At 43.5% G+C, this 22,622-nt stretch overlaps 2 protein-coding genes across 6 annotated transcripts; one reads left to right on the top strand and one right to left on the bottom strand.

The window, feature by feature from the left end:
* The first annotated feature begins 684 nt into the window (after positions 1-684).
* CPT2 (carnitine palmitoyltransferase 2) lies at positions 685-13,536 on the top strand. Of its 2 annotated transcripts, XM_087960289.1 has the most exons (6): positions 685-930; positions 4,188-4,268; positions 5,442-5,548; positions 6,959-7,154; positions 8,967-10,271; positions 11,176-13,536. In XM_087960289.1, the coding sequence occupies exons 5-6, from the start codon at positions 8,981-8,983 to the stop codon at positions 11,505-11,507; spliced, it is 1,623 nt and encodes a 540-aa protein (XP_087816415.1). In that variant the 5' UTR covers positions 685-930; positions 4,188-4,268; positions 5,442-5,548; positions 6,959-7,154; positions 8,967-8,980; the 3' UTR covers positions 11,508-13,536. The 2 variants fall into 2 exon arrangements, with proteins under 2 accessions (XP_087816415.1, XP_026521674.2); XM_026665889.2 differs by lacking the exon at positions 6,959-7,154 and having other exon boundaries at positions 690-930.
* On the bottom strand, positions 13,524-21,641 carry CZIB (CXXC motif containing zinc binding protein). Of its 4 annotated transcripts, none has more exons than XR_015748585.1 (8): positions 21,583-21,627; positions 21,044-21,127; positions 17,821-17,877; positions 16,182-16,263; positions 15,162-15,193; positions 14,662-14,861; positions 14,296-14,361; positions 13,524-13,701 (listed from the first exon to the last, which is right to left on the bottom strand). XR_015748585.1 is itself a non-coding variant. In XM_087960291.1 (8 exons), the coding sequence occupies exons 1-8, from the start codon at positions 21,224-21,226 to the stop codon at positions 13,624-13,626; spliced, it is 483 nt and encodes a 160-aa protein (XP_087816417.1). In that variant the 5' UTR covers positions 21,227-21,641; the 3' UTR covers positions 13,524-13,623. The 4 variants fall into 4 exon arrangements, 3 of the variants coding, with proteins under 3 accessions (XP_087816417.1, XP_087816416.1, XP_087816418.1); XM_087960291.1 differs by having other exon boundaries at positions 14,296-14,357; positions 14,780-14,861; positions 21,221-21,641; XM_087960290.1 differs by having other exon boundaries at positions 14,296-14,357; positions 14,780-14,861.
* Positions 21,642-22,622: the final 981 nt, after the last annotated feature.

Here is a 22,622-nt window from a genome sequence, read left to right on the forward strand (position 1 = left end):
AGTGCATTCCCAGGCATTGACCACTCTGTTGCTGAAGTCGTACTTTCTGCAATCAAGTTTGGAGCGGTTAACATTTGAGTTTGTATTGTTTTTATCTGTTTCCTAGTACGATTTGATTGCTTATTAGTAACCTATGACTACCACTAAGTGTTATATCTTATGATTCTTGATGAACGTATTTTCCTTGCTTTATGTACACTGAGAGCATATACACCGAAGACAAATTCCTTGTGTGTCCAGTCACACTTGGCCAATAAAGAATTCTATTCTACTCTCGTCTCGTCTATTCTCGGGATCCAGACTGCCGTGCCAACTTTCACTAACTACGAGGAGTTAGCCATAAAAAAGCGCCGAGCTCCCACCCACCCACTCCCTCCCTCCCTCTCCCTCCCTCTCTCTGACTGAAAACCAGCCACTCGGCCACTAAAGAGGGGTCTCCAACCTTGGCAACTTGAAGCCTGGAGGACCAACTCTCAGAATTCTGGGAGCTGAAGACGTGGCACGGCTCCGGCGGCAGATCGCGCACTCTGGACTGCTTTAGTGCAGGGGTCTCCAACCTTGGCAACTTGAAGCCTCCCGGCTTCAAGTTGCCAAGGTTGGAGACCCCTGCACTAAAGCAGTCCAGAGTGCGCGATCTGCCGCCGGAGCCGTCCCACGGTCTTCTGATTTGAAGTAACTCCTCCCAGGAGGGGCGGGCACCGGCGGATGGCTGGCTGGCTCTCCTTTTCCGCCACCGGGAAGTGAAGGTATCCAGACCGCCATGGTGACCGGGGCGCTGCTCTTTTGTTCCTTCTCCCGCTTCCGGAGGGCTTGGCTCCCGCCTCTTCTCCTCGGGCCCCGAAGGAGCTACAGCCAAGAAGACGATGCGCTCTCCCAGTACTTGCACCGTAGCATCGTCCCCACTATGCATTATCAGAAGAGCCTGCCCCGGTAAGGAAGCGCCTCTCCTTGGAGACTGGGGTGAAACAGCAGGAGTGCTTGGTCTCTGGTCCCCCGGGACTATCCTCCTGTGGCCCGTCGGCTTCGATCCCCTCCCCTCCCCCAGCTTTGCTTGTTGCTGTCCTTCGATCGCCCATCTGAAGTGGCCTTTGATCCTCGCGTCCAGTTCCCTCCCCTCTTTCAAAAGAGGAAGTTATGGCACAAGTCAGTTGTGCTTCTCTCACTCAGAACAGAAGCTTGTATAGGCTTGAGTCGCACGCGAAAGCTCCCTATATCCAATTAAGACAGGGGTCTTCAAACTTGACAGCTTTAAGACTTCAACTCCCAGAATTCCTCCTCCAGTCATGTTAGTTCAGGAATTCTGGGAGTTGAAGTCCACCAGTCTTAAACTTGCTTAAGTTTGAAGACCCTTGAATTAAGATGTCCTTAGAAATTCATTGATACAAACTCCTCAAAGAGCAGCCATCACCATGTCCCAAAGGTGCTCTTTTTTTTTTTTTTTTTACAAAAGGTAAACTGGACTTTCCCTGACTTTTGTCTTTCCTTTGAAAATGTTTGGCTTCTCGTCCACTCTTTCTATTCCCCATCCAAGCTTCTTGGATGAGAAACGTTTTCAAAGGAAAGGGGAAATCCACCCACCCACCCCTGCCCCGAAAGTCCAGTTATCTCTTGGAAGCAGCACCCCTTTCGGTCTTCAAAGAACACATCATTGGTTCCATTCCATAACTGGTCTCTGTGGGGAAGCAGGCTTGTGGTTCATAAGAGTCTGCTGGAAAAGTGCAGTGATTTGATGGATTTCTTCCTTCAGGAATCAAGGAGCATTGGCCAATTGCCTTCTTAAGGTGAACTTGGAGAGAAGTTTGGACAAATGGATTTAGCCATCATCTGAACTTGATCTATAGGATAAGTGGGGCTTTTTGTTTTTGCCTTATCAGGAAGCCCCTGCCCACCTAGTGGCTCATCCTATGGTCTGATATGTTGGATGACTGATGAAGATTGCCCTCCACTTTAGGGAACAGCTTCTGTCACCCCACCTAATGGATCAGGTAGTGTTGGGGAGTTCCCAATAACATAGGAGAGTCCCTACTTTGATCCACTGTAGAGCTTGATTCATGGCTGCAGATTGTTGAATAAAGGTGATCTGCTTATCAGCTGAGCAAGGCAGTGTAGAAAGAAAAATGTCTCCCCTAATAGGTAAATTGCTGTGCGGGATGGTGTAGTTGCCTTCACCCTCCTTCCATGTAAACAGTTGATAGCAGCCAATAGGATCCCAGTCCTTGCTGAGTCACCATTATACTCCCTACTAAAGTGCTGCATTCATGTATACTATACAGTAAAAGCCTTTGAACAAGATGGTGCTCTGCAGAAATCCATAAGGAATACCTCTTTGCAGAACACCATTTACATGGAAATTAGTCATGCTTATGTTTTCTGAACTCAAGTATAAATATAAAACTACATGTATATCATTTTTGAACCCAGAAGTCTGATAAGTTGCCAGGGATTCAAAGCTGCAAAGGATGCCAGTTCATCAGGGGCAGTGGACATGTTCTAAGTATTTGTGCGTTAGCTGTTTATCCTCATTATGGATAAGTTTGGACATAAATAAATAAATCCATCCATCCATCCATTCTTGTTTACTCATACTTATAACTCATTCAAATTATTTTTTGAAGTTATTAATCTGAGGCAGCAATATTAAAGTTTTGTAAATACAGTCTAAATAACGTGTGACCTCAGAACAAAGATTTAATTTGTCTAAATAGCTGGATTGTGCTGATGCTAGGATATTCTGTAAACTCATGAGAGGAGAGGAATTAATTTCATTTTTGCACAACAAACTCTAGAGATGCCAAGAGGTAGTATGGATCTCTCGTTTAATTCCATTCCAGATTAAGAGAATGTTCAGCAGTTGGATTGCTCACAAGAATATTTTAGGATGGTGAATTGAGAGTTACTATATCCTAAATTACAGCACAAAAAAGAGCTCAAAATGAGAAAGGGAAAACGCAAGAGCTTCATTACAGTTGGTAATGAAAGACCAGAATAAAATATGGTATGTGGGTGAAAGGGTAGTGCTAAAAGCAGGACATGATTCTCATCATTGCTATTCAGAGTTAAATATGTATACATTTTTTTAAAATTTGTTGTGCTTTCAAGCCAGTTTTTGACTCCTGGCAACAGCCCAGACTAGTCCCTAGGTTTTCAAGAACTGACTCTATGTATCTATGTAATTGTTACTTAATGCCTTTGTACCTATTTGGTTGACTTTATGCATTGTTCATTTCTAAATTGAGAGCCAGTTTGTAGAGATTAACGCACCAAGCTAGAAACCAGGAGCTCTGAGTTTCTAGTCCTGCCTTAGGGGTGGCGGCAGTTGGGTGACCTTGAGACAGTCACTCTTTCTCAGCTCTAGGAAGAAGGCAATGGCAAAACCACTACAAAAATGTTGCCAAGAAAATTTCAGGGACTAGTCCAAGCAGTCACCAAGAGTGAACGATGACTTGAAAGGGAAACCTTTAAAAATCAGCTGATTTAGGATTATTCTATTAAGGTCAAAGTGTACTATTTAGTTGTCTAAATAACAGTGAATTCAACCATGCATACTTTGTAACTTTTTGTTTTTGTTTACTGCTCCTGCTAACCTACATATAGGTTACAGTGGCAAAAGAGATAGAGATCATCCAATATGCCTTAAATATTAACTTAAATGTTGATCTGGAAGCATTTGAGCCAGGTGTACAGTATTCATTTCCCTCCTCCTATTTTCCATTCTCCAGTTGTTAATACACAACAGTATGCAACTGTTTTTGTTTAGTTACCATGCTCAATGCTCACTGGTTTATTTGGGGGATTGGAGTTTATTTATGCATTGTACTTCTGCAGAAATATTGAAACAATTATTTTAAGTCCGAAGGGCATTTTTCCATGTAAGAATTTCTTTATTACAGGTTCTGCTTAATAGAATCTCTCTTTAACTTTCTGTATTAATTTGCTTATTTCAGAATAGCTGAATGCTTGATACAACAATGCCTTGACTTACATTTTACCTAAGGCTTAATCTACCTGAGAGTTGTATTAACAAATTATGCATAGATATAAAGTCAGAGTAAATGTCAGAGCTACTTTGGGGCTTGTGTTTAACTTAAAAACTGCTTGACCATTTAATCTATCAATGTTTTTCTTGGCAGTTTGTGATCATATATTTTAACCTCACAGATTCAATATTTTATTCCTCTTGTTATTAGTTTGCCCATTCCAAAGCTTGAAGATACAATTAGAAGATACCTGAGTGCTCAGAAACCTCTTTTGGATGATGATCAATTCAGGTAGGATCAAACTTTCGCCTCTCTGATATCTTGTCCAGGTACCTTTCTCAGCCTGGTTGCCCTGCAGATGGGCTGCATTATAGCTCTCATTCTCGTGACTATTGTTTGCTGACTGTACTATCTAGGCCACGGTTATCAAACTTGATTTCATGGAGGACCGCATCAGAGTTGTGTTTGACCTCGAGGGCTGGCATTGGGGGCATGGTTGGGGGCATGGCCATGGTGGATGTGGCCAGCTCGATATCACTCATCAAGATTTTCTTTTCAGCCATGACAGCCTCCTGCAGCCCTTTGCCAGCAAAAACGGAGCTGCCCATGGGTCGGTCCTTCGTTGTTTCCCAGGCGGCCCTCTCCGCCAGTTCGAAGCACCCCTTTGGTCAGATCTGGCCTGCAGGCCTTGAGTTTGACCCCCCTGATCTAGGCAGTCTCAAGAAAGCCTCCTAGATAATGCTGAAGGAAGCTTCTCTTTTCAGAACAGTTAACTCAAATGCAGATCGAAATAGCATTTATACTTTTATATCACCCGATAGTACTTTAGAGCACTCTCCGGGCATTTTACGATGTCAGCATATTGCCCCCAAGAAACTGGGTTCTCATTTTATTGACCGGAAGGATGGAAGGCTGAGTCAACCTTGATCAAATTCCAGGCTGTGGACAGAGTTTGCCTGCAATGCTGCATTCTAACCATTGTGCCACCAGGGCTCCTGCAATGTAGAAGCGATGACACTTTTTAATTACCATACTTAGGTAGGAATTTCACAGGGATACAGGAGGAAGGGAGTGGGGTCACAGTCACACTTACTGAGTAGGCCAGACCAGACATTCCAATTCCACCAGAAGGCTAAAACCACATTGATTGAGACTGGCCCTAGTAACAGACTCTAGCAAATCTGATTGTGCTATTCCTCTTCCTCTTACTAGAATTGAGACACATCTGGCTGAGCCTTTTCAAAATGTCATCTCGTGGTTCTGGATTTAAAACATGTTTTAGCCTCCTTTGCCTAGACAATAGTTGCTGCATTTCATAGTCAAGGTCATTTTCTTTATTCTCTACAATAGATCAGGTTAGCAGAGCCTTATTATTCAGCAGCATACTTCATATTTTCACCCAAAGAGTTGTATATATCAGAGAGATACACTAAAATTCTTTCTCTGTTTCTTTTTTAAATTTAGGAAAACCGAACAACTTGCTGGCAATTTTGAAAATGGCATTGGTAGAGAATTGCACAATCATTTGGTTGCAAAGGACAAACAAAACAAACATACAAGCTATATTTCAGGTAGGAAAATTATTGTGAAATATTGCTTACATTCCTGCTGCCTTTTCCTCAAACTGCTCAATTAAGAATCGGTTCTAACCTGACAGGTAGCAGAAAATGGCTCTTCCTTTTCATTAACTTGGGCTGAAGCCACAGGTCCGGAACTGGCTTTGATGTTTGTTTACATCTTTAAACGGTTAATGTTTCCTTTAGGAGTGTGCATGAAATGGAAAGTATGCTTCTTTTCAAACCAGGAACAAATATGTGTGTTCCAAAACCTTTGTTGAACTCTTTCAGTTCATCCAGTTCAGCAAAACCAACAGCTAAAAGGTTTTGGTTCTTCCAGGTTTCAAGACAAAACTAAATCTGGAGGGATCCTGGAGCAATTTAGTGCAGTGAATAGGCCAAACTATACAGATTACCTCTTCTCTCCATTCCTTGCCTTAGTAGCTCACAGCATGCCATATTCTCCTGGCATGCCCCATTTCCCCTTCCCTCCCTCCCTCCCTTCTTCTCTCCTTTCACGCACTTCATAATCTATCTTGCTCACTGTAGTCTTCCGTTTCTTTTCTCCCCTCACCACTGCTGATGTCCTTGGATGTTCCTCACTGTTACCTCCTCTAACCTTTTCTACACAGAACAATCATATTTATAGTCTGGACGTAACATTCAAAGCATTCGTCTCAGTTTGGGCTGTCAGAAACATCTGTTCCACGCATAAAATTTGTTGAGTTGAAGCTGAATGTGTGTCCTCACAAGGGTTGGGTTGGAATTCGTCTTATGCCGCAAGCCTGGACCCCCAAAATAATTTCCAAGAGGACCTATAAGATACATTAGATTTCTTGTTCTGAATTTAGAGAATGGAAGAGAATACAGTGGATTGATAGAACAAGCGTCTCTTTTCCATATAGAATGTGCCAGGTTCAACTCTTAGCACCTCTAGGGTGATCTAATTACCACACAGTTACCTTTTATTTACTTGAATACCCTTCAAGTAGTGAAGGGAAGAAATGAGAAGGAAAGGTTTTTTTTTTTACTGCAGATAAAACAGTTATTTTATTGATTATAGCAGTGTTTTTAAAAGTGGAGGGAATTTGGACCTAGCTTGGGGCTAATGGAACAATTTGTAACTGCTTGGGAGTTGAGAATCCAGGCTGCTGCTGCAAAGATGCTTGTATAAAACAATAGAACCTTGGCTTTGTGTGTGTGTATGTGTGTGTGTGTGTGTGTGTGTGTGTTTCTGTGGACAATGAAATTATTTGAGATAAGAAAATTGAGAAATTGGCTCAAACAATTGATGAACCATTGTATAATTTTCACGTACTGCCGATTCCATATGCTATTCTGAGAAATAAAATATACTGTCTGTAGCAAAAAGAGTGATCATAGTGACTTAATGACCATTACCAACAAAATATTAATCTATTGCAGGCTGCTAAACTTTTATGGTTTGGGAAAAAAGAACAGTCAGGATGAGTTAAAGAAAAGGAAACTTACTTCAGCAGATGGAAGAATACCAGAACATAAAGAAAGGAGACAGCAAAAATAAGACAAAAATAAAATAAAATAGAAGAACAGCAAGGAAGAGAACATTTATAGAATTTAGATTAGTGAACTTAATTTACAGGTAATTCTTGACTTATGACTGTTTATTTAACAAGGGCTCAAAGTTACGACGGCCTTGGAAAAAGTGAATAATGACCTGTACTTGCACTTACAAACCTTGCACGACCCCTTCGTCACGTGATTGCGACTTGAGCACTTGGCAACAGGCTCACATTTATGACCGACTGCAGAGTCCTGCAGTGTCATGAACAGGATTTGTGACCTTCCCAGATAGCTTTTAATAAGCAAAGTCAAGTGGGAAAACCGGATTTCCTTAACAACTGATCATGGGATCATATGATTATGTGATCATGATTTGTGATTATTTTTTTTTTGCTTCTTTCTGGCCAAAAATGCCCATTGGATTTGCTTAACAACTGCATGATCTATTTAATGACTGCCATAAAAATTATCGTAAAATTGGGTCCAACTTGACTCATGACTCCAGTGACTTACAATGGAAATTCAGGTCTCAATTACAGTTGTATTTATTCAGCCTCTCTGCCTCCTATGTTTTCCTCTTCTTACATGTATGATGTTGGCATCTGAAAATATACAGGTACTCCTTGAGTTACGAGAGGAATGAAGAGGCTCATAATGGTCATGTGCTCAATCCAATTTTACAATCTTTTTGTGCAGTGGTTTGTTAAGAGAACGCTATGGTCATTAAAGGGGGACGCAGTGTTTCGGTGGCTAAGAGGCTGAGCTTGTCGATCAGAAAGGTTGGCAATTCGGCAGTTCGAATCCCTAGCACCGCGTAATGGAGTGAGCTCCCGTTACTTGTCCCAGCTTCTGCCAATCTAGCAGTTCGAAAGCACATAAAAAATGCAAGTAGAAAAATAGGGACCAATTTGGTGGGAAGGTAACCGTGCTCCATGAACCTTCGGCGTTTAGTCATGCCGGCCACATGACCATGGAGACGTCTTCAGACAGCGCTGGCTCTTTAGCTTTGTAATGGAGATGAGCACCGCCCCCTAGAGCTGGAAATGACTAGCACACATGTGCAAGGGGAACCTTTACCTTTATGGTCATTAAGCAAACCCTCAAGCCTAGGATAACAGAATGTTTTTGTATACCACACACCTGTAATTGGTATAAAACTCACCATACTCGACTCTATTCTATTTCTCAGTTCTTGCTGAATCCATTAGTAAAATAGTGACTCGTTACACAGAACATAATCAAGACTCTGAATTAAATCATTGTGAATTTAAAATGCTATCTACCTCATGCTCTTTGCTTGAGTAGGCTGAGGAATGATTAGGCATTAAAACTTAGCCAAATTATAATCTTTCCTCTGAGTGAAAGAACAAAATATGCAGAAGCAAAATATGCATGCTACTGAAGTCATATAGAAACAGAAAGAATTATACCATTGTTTCCCTCCCCATGTGGCCTATTTTTCTTCTATTTGAAATAAAATGCTGAATGATTTGTTATTTGTTTAAATGAAATTTAGGAAGATAGTAGTGAAGTAGCTCTCTGTTGTTTCTGTGGACAATTAATAAAATCAGCCTAGTAATGTTGATTGAGAGTAGATGGTTACTTACAAGTGGAATATAAGTGGAAAATCCAACATAATTCTTTCAAATCAAAATCATACAAACTTGCTCGGTTCTGTTTCATAGAGCTAATTCTGTCTGTTCTAACTTGGAGCAGATGTTTCTCTCCCAGGAAAAAAATATCTGTTGCAAACTCTGCCTGGCATTATGAAGGACAGTAAACAATCAGCTCCATCCAGTAGCCCCGACTCTACCCCAAATTAAGGGATTACAGGATCATAAAAAGGGTGCTAATGACACTTTGAACTTATACGGTTGCCTCTTAATTTCAGGTCCCTGGTTTGACATGTATCTTCGGGCACGGGAACCCATTATTCTCAACTTCAATCCATTCATGGCTTTCAATCCCGACCCCAAACCTGAATACAACAATCAGCTTGTGAAGGCCACCAACCTGACTGTTGCTGCTTTACGTTTCTTGAAGACTCTCAGGGCAGGCATCTTAGAACCAGAGGTGTTTCATTTGAACCCATCCAAGAGCGACACTCCAGGGTTCAAAAAGCTTATTAGATTTGTACCTCCTTCTCTCTCATGGTTTGGTGCCTATATGGTGAATGCCTACCCACTAGATATGTCACAGTACTTCAGACTTTTCAATTCCGCCCGGCTGCCTCAAGCCAAGAAAGATGAGTTGCTTACAGATGAGCATGCCAGGCATTTACTGGTGCTTAGAAATGGCCACTTCTATGTGTTCGATGTGATAGACCAAAATGGCAGCATAGTGAAACCATCGGAGATTCAAGCCCATTTAAAATTCATCCTTTCAGACAATGCGCCAGTTCCAGCATTTCCTCTTGCTTTTCTAACTACTGAAAATCGGGACACCTGGGCGACTCTGAGGCAGGAACTCCTTGACAATGGCAACAGGGAGACCTTAAGGAAAGTGGATTCGGCCATATTCTGCCTGTGCCTTGATGATTTCCCAATGAAAGATCTCGATCATTTGTCTCATACTATGCTCCATGGCGATGGCACCAATAGGTGGTACGACAAATCATTTAACCTTATTTTAGCGAAAGATGGCTCTGCAGCCATTCACTTTGAGCATGCCTGGGGAGATGGTGTGGCTGTGCTTAGGTTCCAAAACGAAGTCTTTAAACACAGCACTGAGACACCTGCCATTACTCCTCAGTCTCTGCCGGCTGCCTGTGATTCGCATGGAGCTGTAGAGAAGCTGAATTTCAAACTGAACGATGCCTTAAAAGAAGGAATTACCAAAGCCAAGCAAAATTTTGATGCCACTGTGAAAACACTGACGCTGAAGTCCTTCCAGTTTAAAAGAGGAGGCAAGGAATTCATAAAGACCCAGAAGCTGAGTCCCGATGCCGTCGTCCAGCTTGCCTTCCAGATGGCTTTTCTTAGGCAATATGGACAGACAGTTGCCACCTATGAATCTTGTAGTACAGCAGCATTCAAACATGGTCGCACCGAGACGATCCGGCCTGCTTCGATTTACACAAAGGCGTGCTCAGAGGCACTAATCAAGAGACTGTCCAAGCACAGCACTGTGGAGCTACGCCAGATGATCACAGAGTGCTCCACGTATCACGGTCAACTCACAAAGGAAGCTGCTATGGGTTAGTGATCTTCCTTCTTGCTTTCGGTTATATTGATGACAGTCCTTTTCTTAACATGGTGTTTCCAATGGATAACTGGTGTTCACAAGTGTGTGCGGAGCAATATATTTTTTTTTAGCAGTTTAGTCCAATTTCAAAATGTCATTTAGACGTGTTGAGTTCATTGATTCATTCATTGATTCATTCATTCAATATAGATGCTGCCTGATTCCATAGGAGGCTCATGACAATAGAGTTATATACCAAGATTACAAAATACTTCAGTATAGTATTTTGAGAAGTAAAGGTTATGCAAACTGGCAGCATGACCACCTCACTACCTATTTGGACTGCTCCAGGTGCAGTCTAACATACAGCTGCCTTTGAAGACTATCCTGAAGCGACTACTGTTTCAGTATAGAACTGCTTATGTGTTATCTGGCGCACAACACCTAGGGCTTAATTGGTAATTCTAATGACCATAATTGGAACTGACAACTTGGTTATTAAGAGAAGTCACATTGCAACTGTGATTAATTACCAATAGCAATAGCACTTAGACTTATATACAGCTTCATAGTATTTTACAGACCTCTCTAAGCAATTTATAGTCATCAAATTGCCCCCAACAATCTGGGTCCTCATTTTACTGACTTCAGAAGGATGAGTCAACCTTGAGCAGGTCAGAATCGAATTGCTGAACTGCTGGCAGTCAGCAGAAGTAGCCTGCAATACTGCACTGCGCCATCACGGCTCTTATGTAGTGATGGAACTATTTAAATAAAGTATTTTAATGCTTATTTAAATAAGATTGCATAACCTGTTGTTGTTTTTTTACAATAGTTTCCATTTTGTGAAACAAGTGGCATAAAATATGATTCAGACACAAGTAATGACTTTTTCACTGTTGTATTTTTCTTGACAGGTCAGGGATTTGATCGTCACCTTTATGCACTGCGGTGTGAAGCAGAATCCCAAGGAATTTCTTTTCCAGATCTTTACAAGGACCAAGCTTATGCTCTAATTAACCACAACATTCTCTCCACAAGTACTCTGAGCAGCTCCGCCGTGTTGCTGGGTGGATTTGGGCCGGTGGTGCCTGATGGATTTGGCATAGCTTATGCTATACAAGATAACTGGATCGGGTGCAACATTTCTGCTTATCCATCTAGGAATGCACCAGAATTCCTGCAGTGTGTGCACAAGTCACTGGATGATATTTTTGATATTTTAGAAGGGAAACAAATTAGTAATTAAGATAGAACAGCACTGGTTTTCTTAAATGTGTGACATAACAAACTTCCTTTGGCTCAGAGTTTTAGCTGGACTATGACCTTTTTATCCTTTTAAAAATAACAGATTAAGATCTGGAGAAAAAAAAAAGAATGTAAATAGGGTTAAAGAGCCGGTCCACTGGATTTTTACATTTTCCATGACTAAGTTGTTACACTGATTTTAATGCCTGTTCTCCAAATATAATTAAGAGTAGCTCCAATTCAGAGTGTAAATGAACTTCCAATTGTCTTTATTCCAATTGTCTTTATTATCAGCCAACAGAAGCTCTTGAAGTTTAAGACTGAAACATTGCTGAATATTCATTCAGTCTTTGCTAATGTATGTATTTGATTAATTTTTAAATATATATGAACTAACTATCAAATATAGGAATAATGTTTGGGTTACATTTAGATAGCAACACCCCTTTTGTGATACCTTGTGTTAAAAGACAACCCAATATTATAGATTTCTTTTTTGTAAAAGGAAAGAAACCTTGACTAGCATGCTCATTGGAGCAGAAATATTCACAGCCTTCCAGAGCTCTGCCTTGTGACACTCAAGTGAATCTTTTGGAATCCTTACAAGAAACAACTACAAGAACGTTCAATAAGGCACACAGAAACTTTATCCAAGAAGAAAAAAAATCCTGAATGTAAAATGAAGGATTTTTCTCCATCTAATCTCTCCCTCCCCCCCAAAATGGAAGTAAATGGAGAAAAATAATACTCACGGGCAAAAATCTTGTAAAAATGCCCATTTTCTGTGCCTAGTAAACCAAAGTTAACTGCAGATAAAGATAGAATTGCGCAATTAGAAAAGAAAGCTGAGACACTAATCACCAGGTATTACCAGGTCCACCCTGCTGTTCATTGTAACTGAAAATATGACACAGGATGCCCACTGTGTAGAAAAATAATTTTTTCCCCAAATACATGGGGTTAAATGGCACACACAAAGGAATAACATTTAACATCTGTATTTGCTCTGAAAGCTTAAAAGGAAGATAATGCAGGTAATCCTTGACTTACAACCACATGGGGGCCAGGATTTCCATTGTTAAGCAAGAAAGTTGTTAAATGACGCACACTGTTTTTCTGCTACGGTTGAGCAATTACTGCAGTTGTTAAGTGAATCATGTAGTCATTAATTGAAGCCGGCTAGGAAGGTTGCAAATGGTAATCACATGATCTTAAGATGCTGCAACCCTCATAAATACATGCCAGGTGCCAACATCCAAATTTTGACTACATGACTGTGATGGGGATCCTGTGATGGCCGTAAGTGTGAGGACCAGTCACAAGTCACTTTTTTTCAGTGCTGTTGTAACTTCAAACGGTCATTAAATGAATGGTTGTTAAGGTCTACCTGAAATACCAGTCTGGTTGAGCTTCCAGCTGAAATGTATTCTGAAAATTTCCTGTTGAATAAATGTGACACATTTTGTGTATGTCTATGGAGATTCTCAGTCATCCAGGTCTTGGTTATCCAAAGGTGCTTTTTCAAGAGGCAACTGGATTTCCTGGTTTTTCTTTGAAGATGTTTCGCTTCTCATCCAAGAAGCTTGGTACTACTATAAATGGGTACTACTTTGATGGGAAGGTAACAGCACTCTGTGGCGTCATGCTAGCAACAATTGGATAACCTTTGGATAGCACTGGCTCAATGGCCTTGAAACAGACGAGTACCACCTCCTCTAGTCAGCAATGACTAGTGGAGGGAAATCCTCAGGGACTCTTTTACCTTTACCTCTCTTCATTTATAGTACATTTAAGAGTCAGCCCCACCCTTAACAATTCATCATTAAATATGCAATAAAGTATATTTAACTTAGAAGCGTCCCACACATTGTTTTATTTCTAAGATACTCGGAATACTCTCAGTAAATTAAATGGATGTCTATTTGTAGACTGGCTTGTTCCAAGATAAGGACTGTTATTTGGGTATTTGTGTTAATCGCACATATTTTTTCAGACAATAAAAAAGTAACAGCATGAATTTGGGCAAAAAATATCAAAAGTAATGGTTTTATTTTGACTTTTGTGGATACAATTTAAATGACTTTGCTTTATGGAAAATTACTGTTTTGCCATAGGAGTTAACATTTGACAAACTTATGGGTAACTTCATAGATGCCAACGGATTCCTTTATTTTTTCATCATAGTCATTCCAGTCCTGTAGAGTGAAACATGCCATCTTAGCTCTAAACAAACTTTAATGGAAATACAATATTATTGTTTCCAGTTAAACTGTAGGCAGCTGCTTGGAGGTGAGCCTGTATTTCAGCAACATCTTCCCTGCCACATTTCTGGTATGGATAATTTAATTTTTAAACTATGATTTCAGCATGAAGATCCTGTTCTAACATAATGGAAAGGCATCAGTCTAGAAGGGTCTAATATAAAATATATATTACATCCTTGGCCATTTAAGAATTGTCCTGCTTGCCCGGTCTTTCTTAATTTCTCGTTTAAAAGCTGCAATTCATCAGCATAACTTGGATAGCTGTAAAACTGGACCAGGATATTTTGTGAGGAATAACTATGAATCCTTAGATTCAGTTTCCTACAGATTGGCGCTACCTTCAAATACCAATAACAGGAAACAGAAATAAGAGAAAGGAATATCTCTTCCTTTGGCCACTATGAGAATGTTGATCTAAGGTGGACCTTCGGTGGTCCAGCAGCACTAATCTTATATTAGCCTGTTTTAAGATTTGTACCCTATAGACCACAAGGTTATTTGAACCACAAATGTGAAGGCTCTTACCTTTTCCAGTAAGTTGATTTCATCGAAAGATGTGCCAGACTCAGCACCATTTGCGGCAAACCCTGCCTACAAATAATGTAAAAGCACCTGTTAGAGACACATTAGATCTGAGCTAAAATACCGTCCTTTATTTGCATCTATGCAGCTACAACACCTGTACTGGATCAGAATTCCTGACTGATTTAACACCAACCCTTCATCCAAACAAGTTCAGCAGCTTCACTGCTACAGATGAGCAATAAAGCCATAATCAAGAATTCCAAAGTTAAGGTACTTAACAATGTTTTCCCTATCATGCGATTCTAATTATGTATGCTTAAGTTTGCATAGAACAAACTTCACATTAATGTTTAGGTGCAAACTTACCAGCTGTTAACTCTTTATCCTGTGGTTGTGTGAACTAGCGCCAAAAGAAACTGTGTGCTGAAGAACAAATTATTTGGATTTAATAGGCAAGCCTTTCAAAAAGGAGACGCTTGAGAACTTGCCTGTGGTTGAAAATCCACGGGTTCAAGGCCACGGCACTCAAATTCCACTACTGTCTTAAAGGTCTCACTGTCTTCAGCCTAGGATTCAGTCAAAAGAATATTTAGCTTTTTTTTTTTTTAAACAAAGGAATAAAGACAAGCGGGAAGAAACTGAACATGTTTCCTAAATTGTTATATTCCATAAAGACACAGTGTAATATTACAAGCAATATAATCTCTAACATTTGTAAATCTCTAGAGAAACTTCCGATTAAAGTAGGGAAACATTCAAGCATGAATGACAGATAAATAATCACGAGTGCCTATTTAAATGGCTGCCTTTAGGAATTTCTGCTAAAAGTTCACCCTTTCCATAAAATACAAATAAAACAAACTTACATTATAAGGCTTAATTGTCTGACTTAAAATATCTGAAAAGAAAAAAGAAACACATATCATTGAAACAAAGAAAGGTATAACTCACAGGCTCTAAAAATATTCAGCTTTGAATGGATTCAGGGTCAGTCATGTGCTAGACTTCACCTTTAAAATTTAGTTTTAAACGTTTAAGCACTGTGTCATGACTAGGTGCATCTCAGCAAGTCACAGCTTGAGGCTTTCCTAATCAGGCTCCAAAGGTTGTGACATATTTGGGCCAGTTTTATTCTAAGAGGAATGCAGAACATATACATGTTCTATTCTATGCATTACATAAAATGTCTTTTCCCCCCCATTGCCACTGCCAGCAGCAACCAATTTTCAGGCTAACCCATCTTTTCACAATAGAGATCTGCAGGCATTTTTTTATTTTTGTTTGGCACAGCTTGTTTTATAGAGAAGATTATTTCTTTCTCCACTCTGTAAAAGATGTATAGGGAATTATAGAGGGGAAGAGGGGAGTGGGAGGAATGCTTTCCTATTAGTTTAATACAATATCGTAGCCTGAGTTCTCCATCAAGGGCAGGGGTGTCCGATCGTGGCAACTTTAAGACTTGTGGACTTTAATTCCCAGAAATTGAAGTTGAATTCACCTTGCTGGAGAATTCTGGGAGTTGAAATCCATAGGTCTTAAAGTTGCCAAGGCTGGATATCTGTGATCTAGGGCAGGGGTCCCCAACCACCGGTCCGCCGGCTTATTAGGCGCCGCCATCTTTTTCATGAAAAAGTGCTTCCGGTGAGCTTTTCCGGGTAGAAAGCTCACCGGAAGCACGTTTTCATCAAAAAGATGGCGGCGCTTATCGCTTCCGGTGAGCTTTTCCGGTAGAAAGCTCACCGGAAGCACTTTTCATCAAAAAGATGGCGGCGCCCAGCTGATGCCGGTACCGGTCGCGGCGCCCAGCTGATGCCGGTACCGGGCCGCGGCATCAAAAAGGTTGGGGATCACTGATCTAGGGGATAGATGTATAAAAATCCCCTTACCTATGGAGTTTTCTCGGGAGCACAGCTTGCATTTCTGCACCATTGTGGCACTTCCCCGGCCTCCTTTGAGAGGATGGCTGTCCTAAACAGAATTTCAAAAGAAAACATCAGTCACCAATCTCAAGAGCTCCAGTGGAGAGGAGGCTGCAAGAAATTTTTGCTCAAGATACAAATATTCTAATGGAAGTCTTTCTTTTAGATTAAGAATATTATGCAAACAGTTAGCAAAGTTACCATGGAATACAGTAGTTCACTAACAGAGATATTTTGCTAAACAGCTTCAGCAAAATCAGAGACATTATTAAATATTTTGTTTGAAGAAAAATTTAATTTACATTGCTAATTAAATTCACAATCCTAATTAAGTGATTGAACTATATATCTGACTGTAAAAATATATTGCCAATGGAAACATTGGTATTAAAATAATACAGAATAAGGAATCTTTGCATACAGATATATTTACCCAGGAAATAAATAGAATATCCACATTACTTAGAAAAATGAACAGAATCCTAAAAAAAATGAGAGTGAATACTTGCATACAGTGAAGACTCATATAGTCAACACCCTAGATACAATCTAGAAATTCTAGTTTCCTTGAAATGTTTCGGATGATAGCTCCTGTTACACCCACAAGAATAGGAGCAAGTGACATCATAAACCTCATGGTGCCACTGCCCAAATAATATGAATTGTATGCCATAAATAATTTGCATCATGACCTGCCTGGTGCCAACTATATCTTACATAACAGATATTTGTTGGCGATAACACGCACTTTTTCCCCCCTGAAAATAGGGGGCAAATGATGTATGCGTGTTATACGCCGATATAATGTTAAGAAGCCTTCGGTGAATGCTGCTGGGATCGGGGATCAAGGACACAAATGAAAGAAGGGGAGGAGGAAGCAACCGAAGCCTGTCCTTCTCTCTGGGTCAGCTCTCTCAGTCGCTTCTCTCGCTCCTCCACCAGCACAGGAAGAAACTGCTTCAAAGCGGGGGCTTTCTGTCGCCGCAGCTTCCTGAAGCGCCCGTTTCTCCCCACCCCCCCACCCCGTCCGCCCGCCCGCCCGCAGTGCTCGAGTTCTGCCTGCCTGCCTGCCTTCGTTAATGGTTGAATCGGAACAGCTTCGGCTGAGTAAAAGAGGCGAATAGTTATTATTCTCAGCCGAAGCTGCTCCCAAACAACCAGAAACTAAGGCAGGCAGGCAGGCAGGCAGAATGGGACACTGTGGATTGAAGCGCGCGCGCGTGGGAGGGAGGGGGTGAAACGGGCGCTTCGGAATAGCTGCGGCGACAGGAAAAGCCCCGCTTCTTTGAAGCAGTTTCTTCCTTGGATGGTGGAGCAGCGAGAGCGAAGCCTCCTTCTCTTCTCTTCCTCCCCCCCGGTCCTTGCAAAAATTTTCTGCTTGAAACCGGTCCCTGGTACAAAAAGGTTGGGGACCACTGATTTACCTTATAAGTGGTAATAATATTAATAAAAAAAAAAGTTCTGAGCTACCCTTATTTTGCTTCAAAGTTTTTATTTAGAAATTTAATTTTTTTCCTGAAATTTCCTCTTAAAATGAAGATGCGTGTTATACGCCTGTGCAAGGTGTTATACGCCGATAAATACGGTAATTTGTTTTGAAACTTACCATTAATCGTAGATATTGCCATTTTTCTGAAACCTCATTACAGTTTCCACATTTAAGCTGGAAAATAAAAGGACAACAAATGCAAACTATATTGAATGGAATCCAACAACACAATAATCAAATGTTTCAATTTAAACATTTAAACACCTGGCTGGAGTGGGGTTTGTGGGCCAAATGATCCCAGGGGAAAGACATTTTTCCTATGAATGGAATGGCTCTCCCCCATCCAGAGATGGCTTACAACTTGGGGGTCTTCCTAGAGCAGGGGTGGGCAAACTACGGCCCGGGGGCCACATCCGGCCCGTTGGTCTGTCCAATGTGACCAATGTGACCCTGAAAAAAAATCACTGCCATTGGTCTGTCCAATCCGGCCCGCCCTGAAAAAAAAATCGCTGGGTGTGGCGTATTGCCCTGTGCCGCGTGGCCCCCAAAGCTGCAAAACAGTGCGGAGCGATCTAGGGTAGGAAAGAAAAGAATTTGCAAAGGCCTCGGCTGGGAGTTCAAATCACCTTCGAGTGCGACCTCTCGAAGGTGAGTCCCCGCCGATCCCCCTTTTTTCCGGGGCTTCCAGGCTTAAACTTTGCAAAGGCAAAGCTTGCAGGCTGGAGCGTCTTCCCGCCGAGGAGGGGAAGGGTTCCACCCAGCGGGCGGGCGGGCTGCTTGGAGCCACCTAAAGCTAGGCCGCTGCTGGTGGAGCCTTGCCCTGCCTTGGTGCCCCGCTTTCCCGGCTCGGCGGCCCTGCTCGGGCGGAACTTTAAAAGCCTACTCCCAGCACCCGAGCAACTTCCTCAGCAACTTTCGGCTTCGCTTTAACTCGCGGGCGCCAGGCATGATATGCCGCTCTGAAAAAAATCGGGCCGGGCCAAAGAGACCCCCTGCCGTGCGCCCGGGAGTGCCCGCTGCTTTCCTCGCCGGGGCCAGGGCGCGCCGTGTTGCACGGAAGCTGGTCTGTGGCTGGCCCAGCTCCCTTTTCCTGCCGCTCAGCGGCCTCCGCCGCACCGCGCGGGCTCCGCTCAGGTATCCGGCTGGGGCTGTCAGGAGTTGTTACCGCCGGTGTTCATCGCCGGCTCCAGTCCCGCGCTGCTCGGGAAGGAAAGGCAAAACCAGGAGCCGCTGCTGCCGTTGCAAAGCGCCGCCGCTGCTCTTCCTTTTTGCCTTCCCTTCCTGGAGGCAACGCTGGGACTGGAGCGCATGAGCCGCGCCAGCAACTCCTGACTCGGGGCCTCTGAGGGGAGGGGAAGGAGGAGAAGAAGGGGTGGGTGGAAAGGAGGGGCAATTCCAAAAAATCGGAATTCGATTTTAATCGGAAGAATATCATGCCTGGGGCGCTGCGCTGGCCCCGAGTCGCCGGGCAAGGAGGGGAAGCCCGGCGGCAGGCGGGCTGCTTGGAGGAGGCGACCCAGCGGCGCTCCGGGCTTCCCTCCGCCGTGCGGCTCAGGGGCGGCGCGAGTGCCCGCGAGTTAAAACGGCCGAAAGTTGCTGGGAAGTTGCTCGGTTTTCCGGGCTTCCAGGGCTTTGCAAAGACAAAGTTTGCAGGTTGGAGCGTCTTCCCGCCGAGCGGGAAGGGTTCGCCCAGCGGAGCGGGGCAGGCTGCTTGGATCGGGCTGCTGTGCGGCTCGGGCGAGCGCCCGCGAGTTAAAACGAAGCTGAAAGTTGCTGGGAAGTTGCTCGGATTTCGGGGCTTCCAGGCTTAAACTTTGCTCGGCGGCACTTTAAAAGCCTGCTCCCAGCACCCGAGCAACTTCCCAGCAACTTTCGGCTTCCTTTTAACTCGCTGGCGCTCGTGCCTGGCCCCGAGCCGCGCTGGGCAGAGGGGAAGCCCAGCGGGCGGGCGAGCTGCTTGAGGAGGCGACCCGGGCGGTGCTCCGGCAGCAGCAACAGGCAGTTCCGCCCGGGCTCCGCTCAGGTGTCTGGCTGGGGCTGTGAGAGTTGCACGCCGGCGCAGAGCCCGTGCGGCTCCAGTCCGCTGCTGCCTTGGGAAGGAAAAGGCAAAACCAGGAGCCGCTGAGCCTGAGCCTCGGTGCCGCTGCTCCCATTGCAAAGCACCGCCGCAGCTCTTCCTTTTTGCCTTTCCCTTCCCGAGGCAAACGGGACTGGAGCGCGCATGAGCCGCGCCGGCGGTAGCAACTCCTGACTCAGGGGGCCTCCGAGGGAGGGGAAGGAGGAGAAGGGGGAAGGGGGCGATTCCCAAAAAATCTTGTGCTGACCCGGCCCATCTGTCAAATTTTAAAAGTCAATGCGGCCCCCGAGCCGAAAAAGTTTGCCCACCCCTGTCCTAGAGTCATAGGTCCTGCTCAATAAGCAAGTGTGGCTTGGAGGGCTTTTGCACAATTATGTCTTCTGTACCAAGGGCATCCATTCCTGGCTTGCAAGGCCCTTCTCAGACACTCATATTTTAACAACCTTCCATTTAAATTTCTGTGGTGTCCTTTTATGTAGGAATGCATTTAAAAAACTTTCAGAAGCTGCAGCTGGTACATTTATTGGTATATTCAGACATACTTGGGAGGCACTATTTTGGGAGCTACAACTATTACCAAATTGATTCATGGTTGTGGATGTCACTTTTAAAGCCATATTTGTGTCTGGCTTTAGTCACTATCTGAGGTACTCTGCCCACCTCACCAGACCAGAGTCAACCCTTCTTTTTGCAGAAGATAATGCTTGTCAGGACCAGAAGGTCCCATTAAAGCTGCTAACTAGAAATCAGCAGACAATATAATAGTGTGATAGGGCTGCTGAAGAAATTTCCACAAACTATATTAGTTGTGGTGAACCCAAAACACAATTTGCAACAATACAATAATTTAAGAGTTACTACCAGCCTAGGTACATTGATTCAAAGCCACTGTATTGTACCCAAACAATAATATGTAGATGTTGCGCATTGGGCCCAAGGATGGCTAGAGCTGGGTATAAAAACAATATTGTTATGCATTTGCTTTTTTAAAGGTAGTCACCTGTAACCCATGCCACTGGGATAAACCTGACATTTACTTAATCATGAGTGTCCCAAAGGTGCTTTTTCAAGGGGCAACTGGACTTTCTGGTTTTTCTTTGAAGACGTTTCGCTTCCTCATCCAAGAAGCTTCTTGAGCTCTGACTGGATGGTGGGGAATGGAAGCGAAACCATGACCTGGATGGCTGAGAATCTCCACAGACATTTAATCATGGCTGGGTGTTGCATTTTGCGGGTGTGTCAGCGCGTTTCTCGAAGACCTACCTTCAGATACCATCGAAAATCCTCCCCCACCGGCCGGAGGTTTGTAATGTTTTCTAAAGTCGCTTTGAACTGCAACCCGATTTTCTGCAAGGAAGAATGTCACCCGAACCGGTTAGAGGCGCTGGGCAGACAATCCCCCGCCAGCCACAAGGCACGCCCGGGCGACCTTCCTCTTACCCCCATGGCCCAGAAGGGGAACGAAAGGAGACGGGCCTCAGGAGAGCCGGGTCGGGCAGAACAGATCCCCGCTACCCCCTTTCCCACGAACCACGACGCGCGAAACTCCACAGCTCCCCAAGCGAAATCGTCTGCGGACGCCAACTGGGCAGGCGCTTCTCAACCTTCGCGAGACTTGACTTTCGCCTTATCGGGGGAACGGAGAGGGGTTGGGCTGCCCTCAAAAGGGATTGGGGATTTATCCCGTTTTTAAGAGACCCGGGTGATTCACCGAGCCGGTGCCCGGATTCTAGAAGCGATCGTTTCTCTCGATCCACACGCATCCCTAAAGGATCCCGAGGCAGGCGCCTGTTTGTGGAGACCTGGAGCACACACACGTCTTGTTTCCCCATCGGCGCCAGTTTTGTATTCGATTCGCGAGGCTCGATGGCAAAACGAGGCCTCAGTTTAACTCGGCTGCCCCCGAAATCGGTTTCGAGGCGGGCATTTTGGGACTATTCTGGAGTTTGGAGACTCGGTCTGCAAAAATTCGGGCGATCAAATGCTGCCGTCTAACGGCAGCTTGAATTTTGGCAGCGTGGAAGTGGAAGCCCTGCCGGACCTTCTAGATCCGTGAAGGTTACAGAAATTGAAACGGGATTCCACAGTTCATAAGACTCTTTTAAGCTTTAAAACAGGGAAATGAGGAAATTTAAGAGTGCCTTTGGCTGGGATAATATGCTTTGACCTAGCTTTTCTTCTAGGTCGGACAACTTTTAAGACTTGTGGACTTCAATTGCCAGAATTCCTCAGCCAGCTGTGCTGGCTGGGGAATTCTGGGAGTTAAGCCCACAAGTCTTAAATTTAACGAGTTTGGAGAGTCCTGACCTAGGTCATTCCTCACCACCCTGGGTGCTTTTCAAATGTGTGAACCTCCAATTCCTAGAAGAGCATGGCAGTTGCCATCTGTGTATGTATGTAATTTATCTGCCACCCATCTTGTAGTCACCCGTTATCTTCCCCTGGCAGTGAGCCAAAAATCAAAGTGGAAGAACCAGAATTACAAAATGCATTTAGTTAGTACATACAGGTGCTCCTCAACTTACAACAGTTTGTTTAGTGACCATTCAAAGTTTTAAGGGCACCAAAAAAGTGACATGACCAATGTTCCTACTTATAACCATTGCAGCATCCCTATGGTCACATCATCAAAATTCAGATGTTTGGCCATTGGCTCAGTTATGGTTATGTGGTCATCTTTTTCAGCCTTCTGATACGCAGTCAATGTGGGAGCCAGATTCACTTAACAAATGTGGCAAAGTTGTAAAATGGGGCAAAATTCACTTAACTCTCATCTAGCAATATATGTTGAGCTCCACTATGGTTGTAAGTTGAGGACTACCTATGCTTTGCAGTGCACACA

Source organism: Notechis scutatus, chromosome 3 (assembly GCF_049901735.1).
Source record: "Notechis scutatus isolate UNSWTSFEM ecotype Mainland chromosome 3, rNotScu1.2, whole genome shotgun sequence".
NCBI lineage: Eukaryota > Metazoa > Chordata > Lepidosauria > Squamata > Elapidae > Notechis > Notechis scutatus.

Excerpts from the sequence above, each read along its gene's own strand:
- CPT2 (XM_026665889.2), top strand. The coding sequence starts at position 761 with ATGGTGACCGGGGCGCTGCTCTTTTGTTCCTTCTCCCGCTTCCGGAGG. Across the intron at positions 931-4,187 it reads TATCAGAAGAGCCTGCCCCG|TTTGCCCATTCCAAAGCTTG; the intron begins GTAAGGAAGCGC and ends TCTTGTTATTAG. Across the intron at positions 5,549-8,966 it reads ACATACAAGCTATATTTCAG|GTCCCTGGTTTGACATGTAT; the intron begins GTAGGAAAATTA and ends TCTTAATTTCAG.
- CZIB (XM_087960290.1), bottom strand. The coding sequence starts at position 21,612 with ATGGGGAAACAAGACGTGTGTGTGCTCCAG. Across the intron at positions 16,264-17,820 it reads GGCAATATCTACGATTAATG|GACAGCCATCCTCTCAAAGG; the intron begins GTAAGTTTCAAA and ends AATTCTGTTTAG. Across the intron at positions 13,702-14,295 it reads AAATCAACTTACTGGAAAAG|GACTGGAATGACTATGATGA; the intron begins GTAAGAGCCTTC and ends TTCACTCTACAG.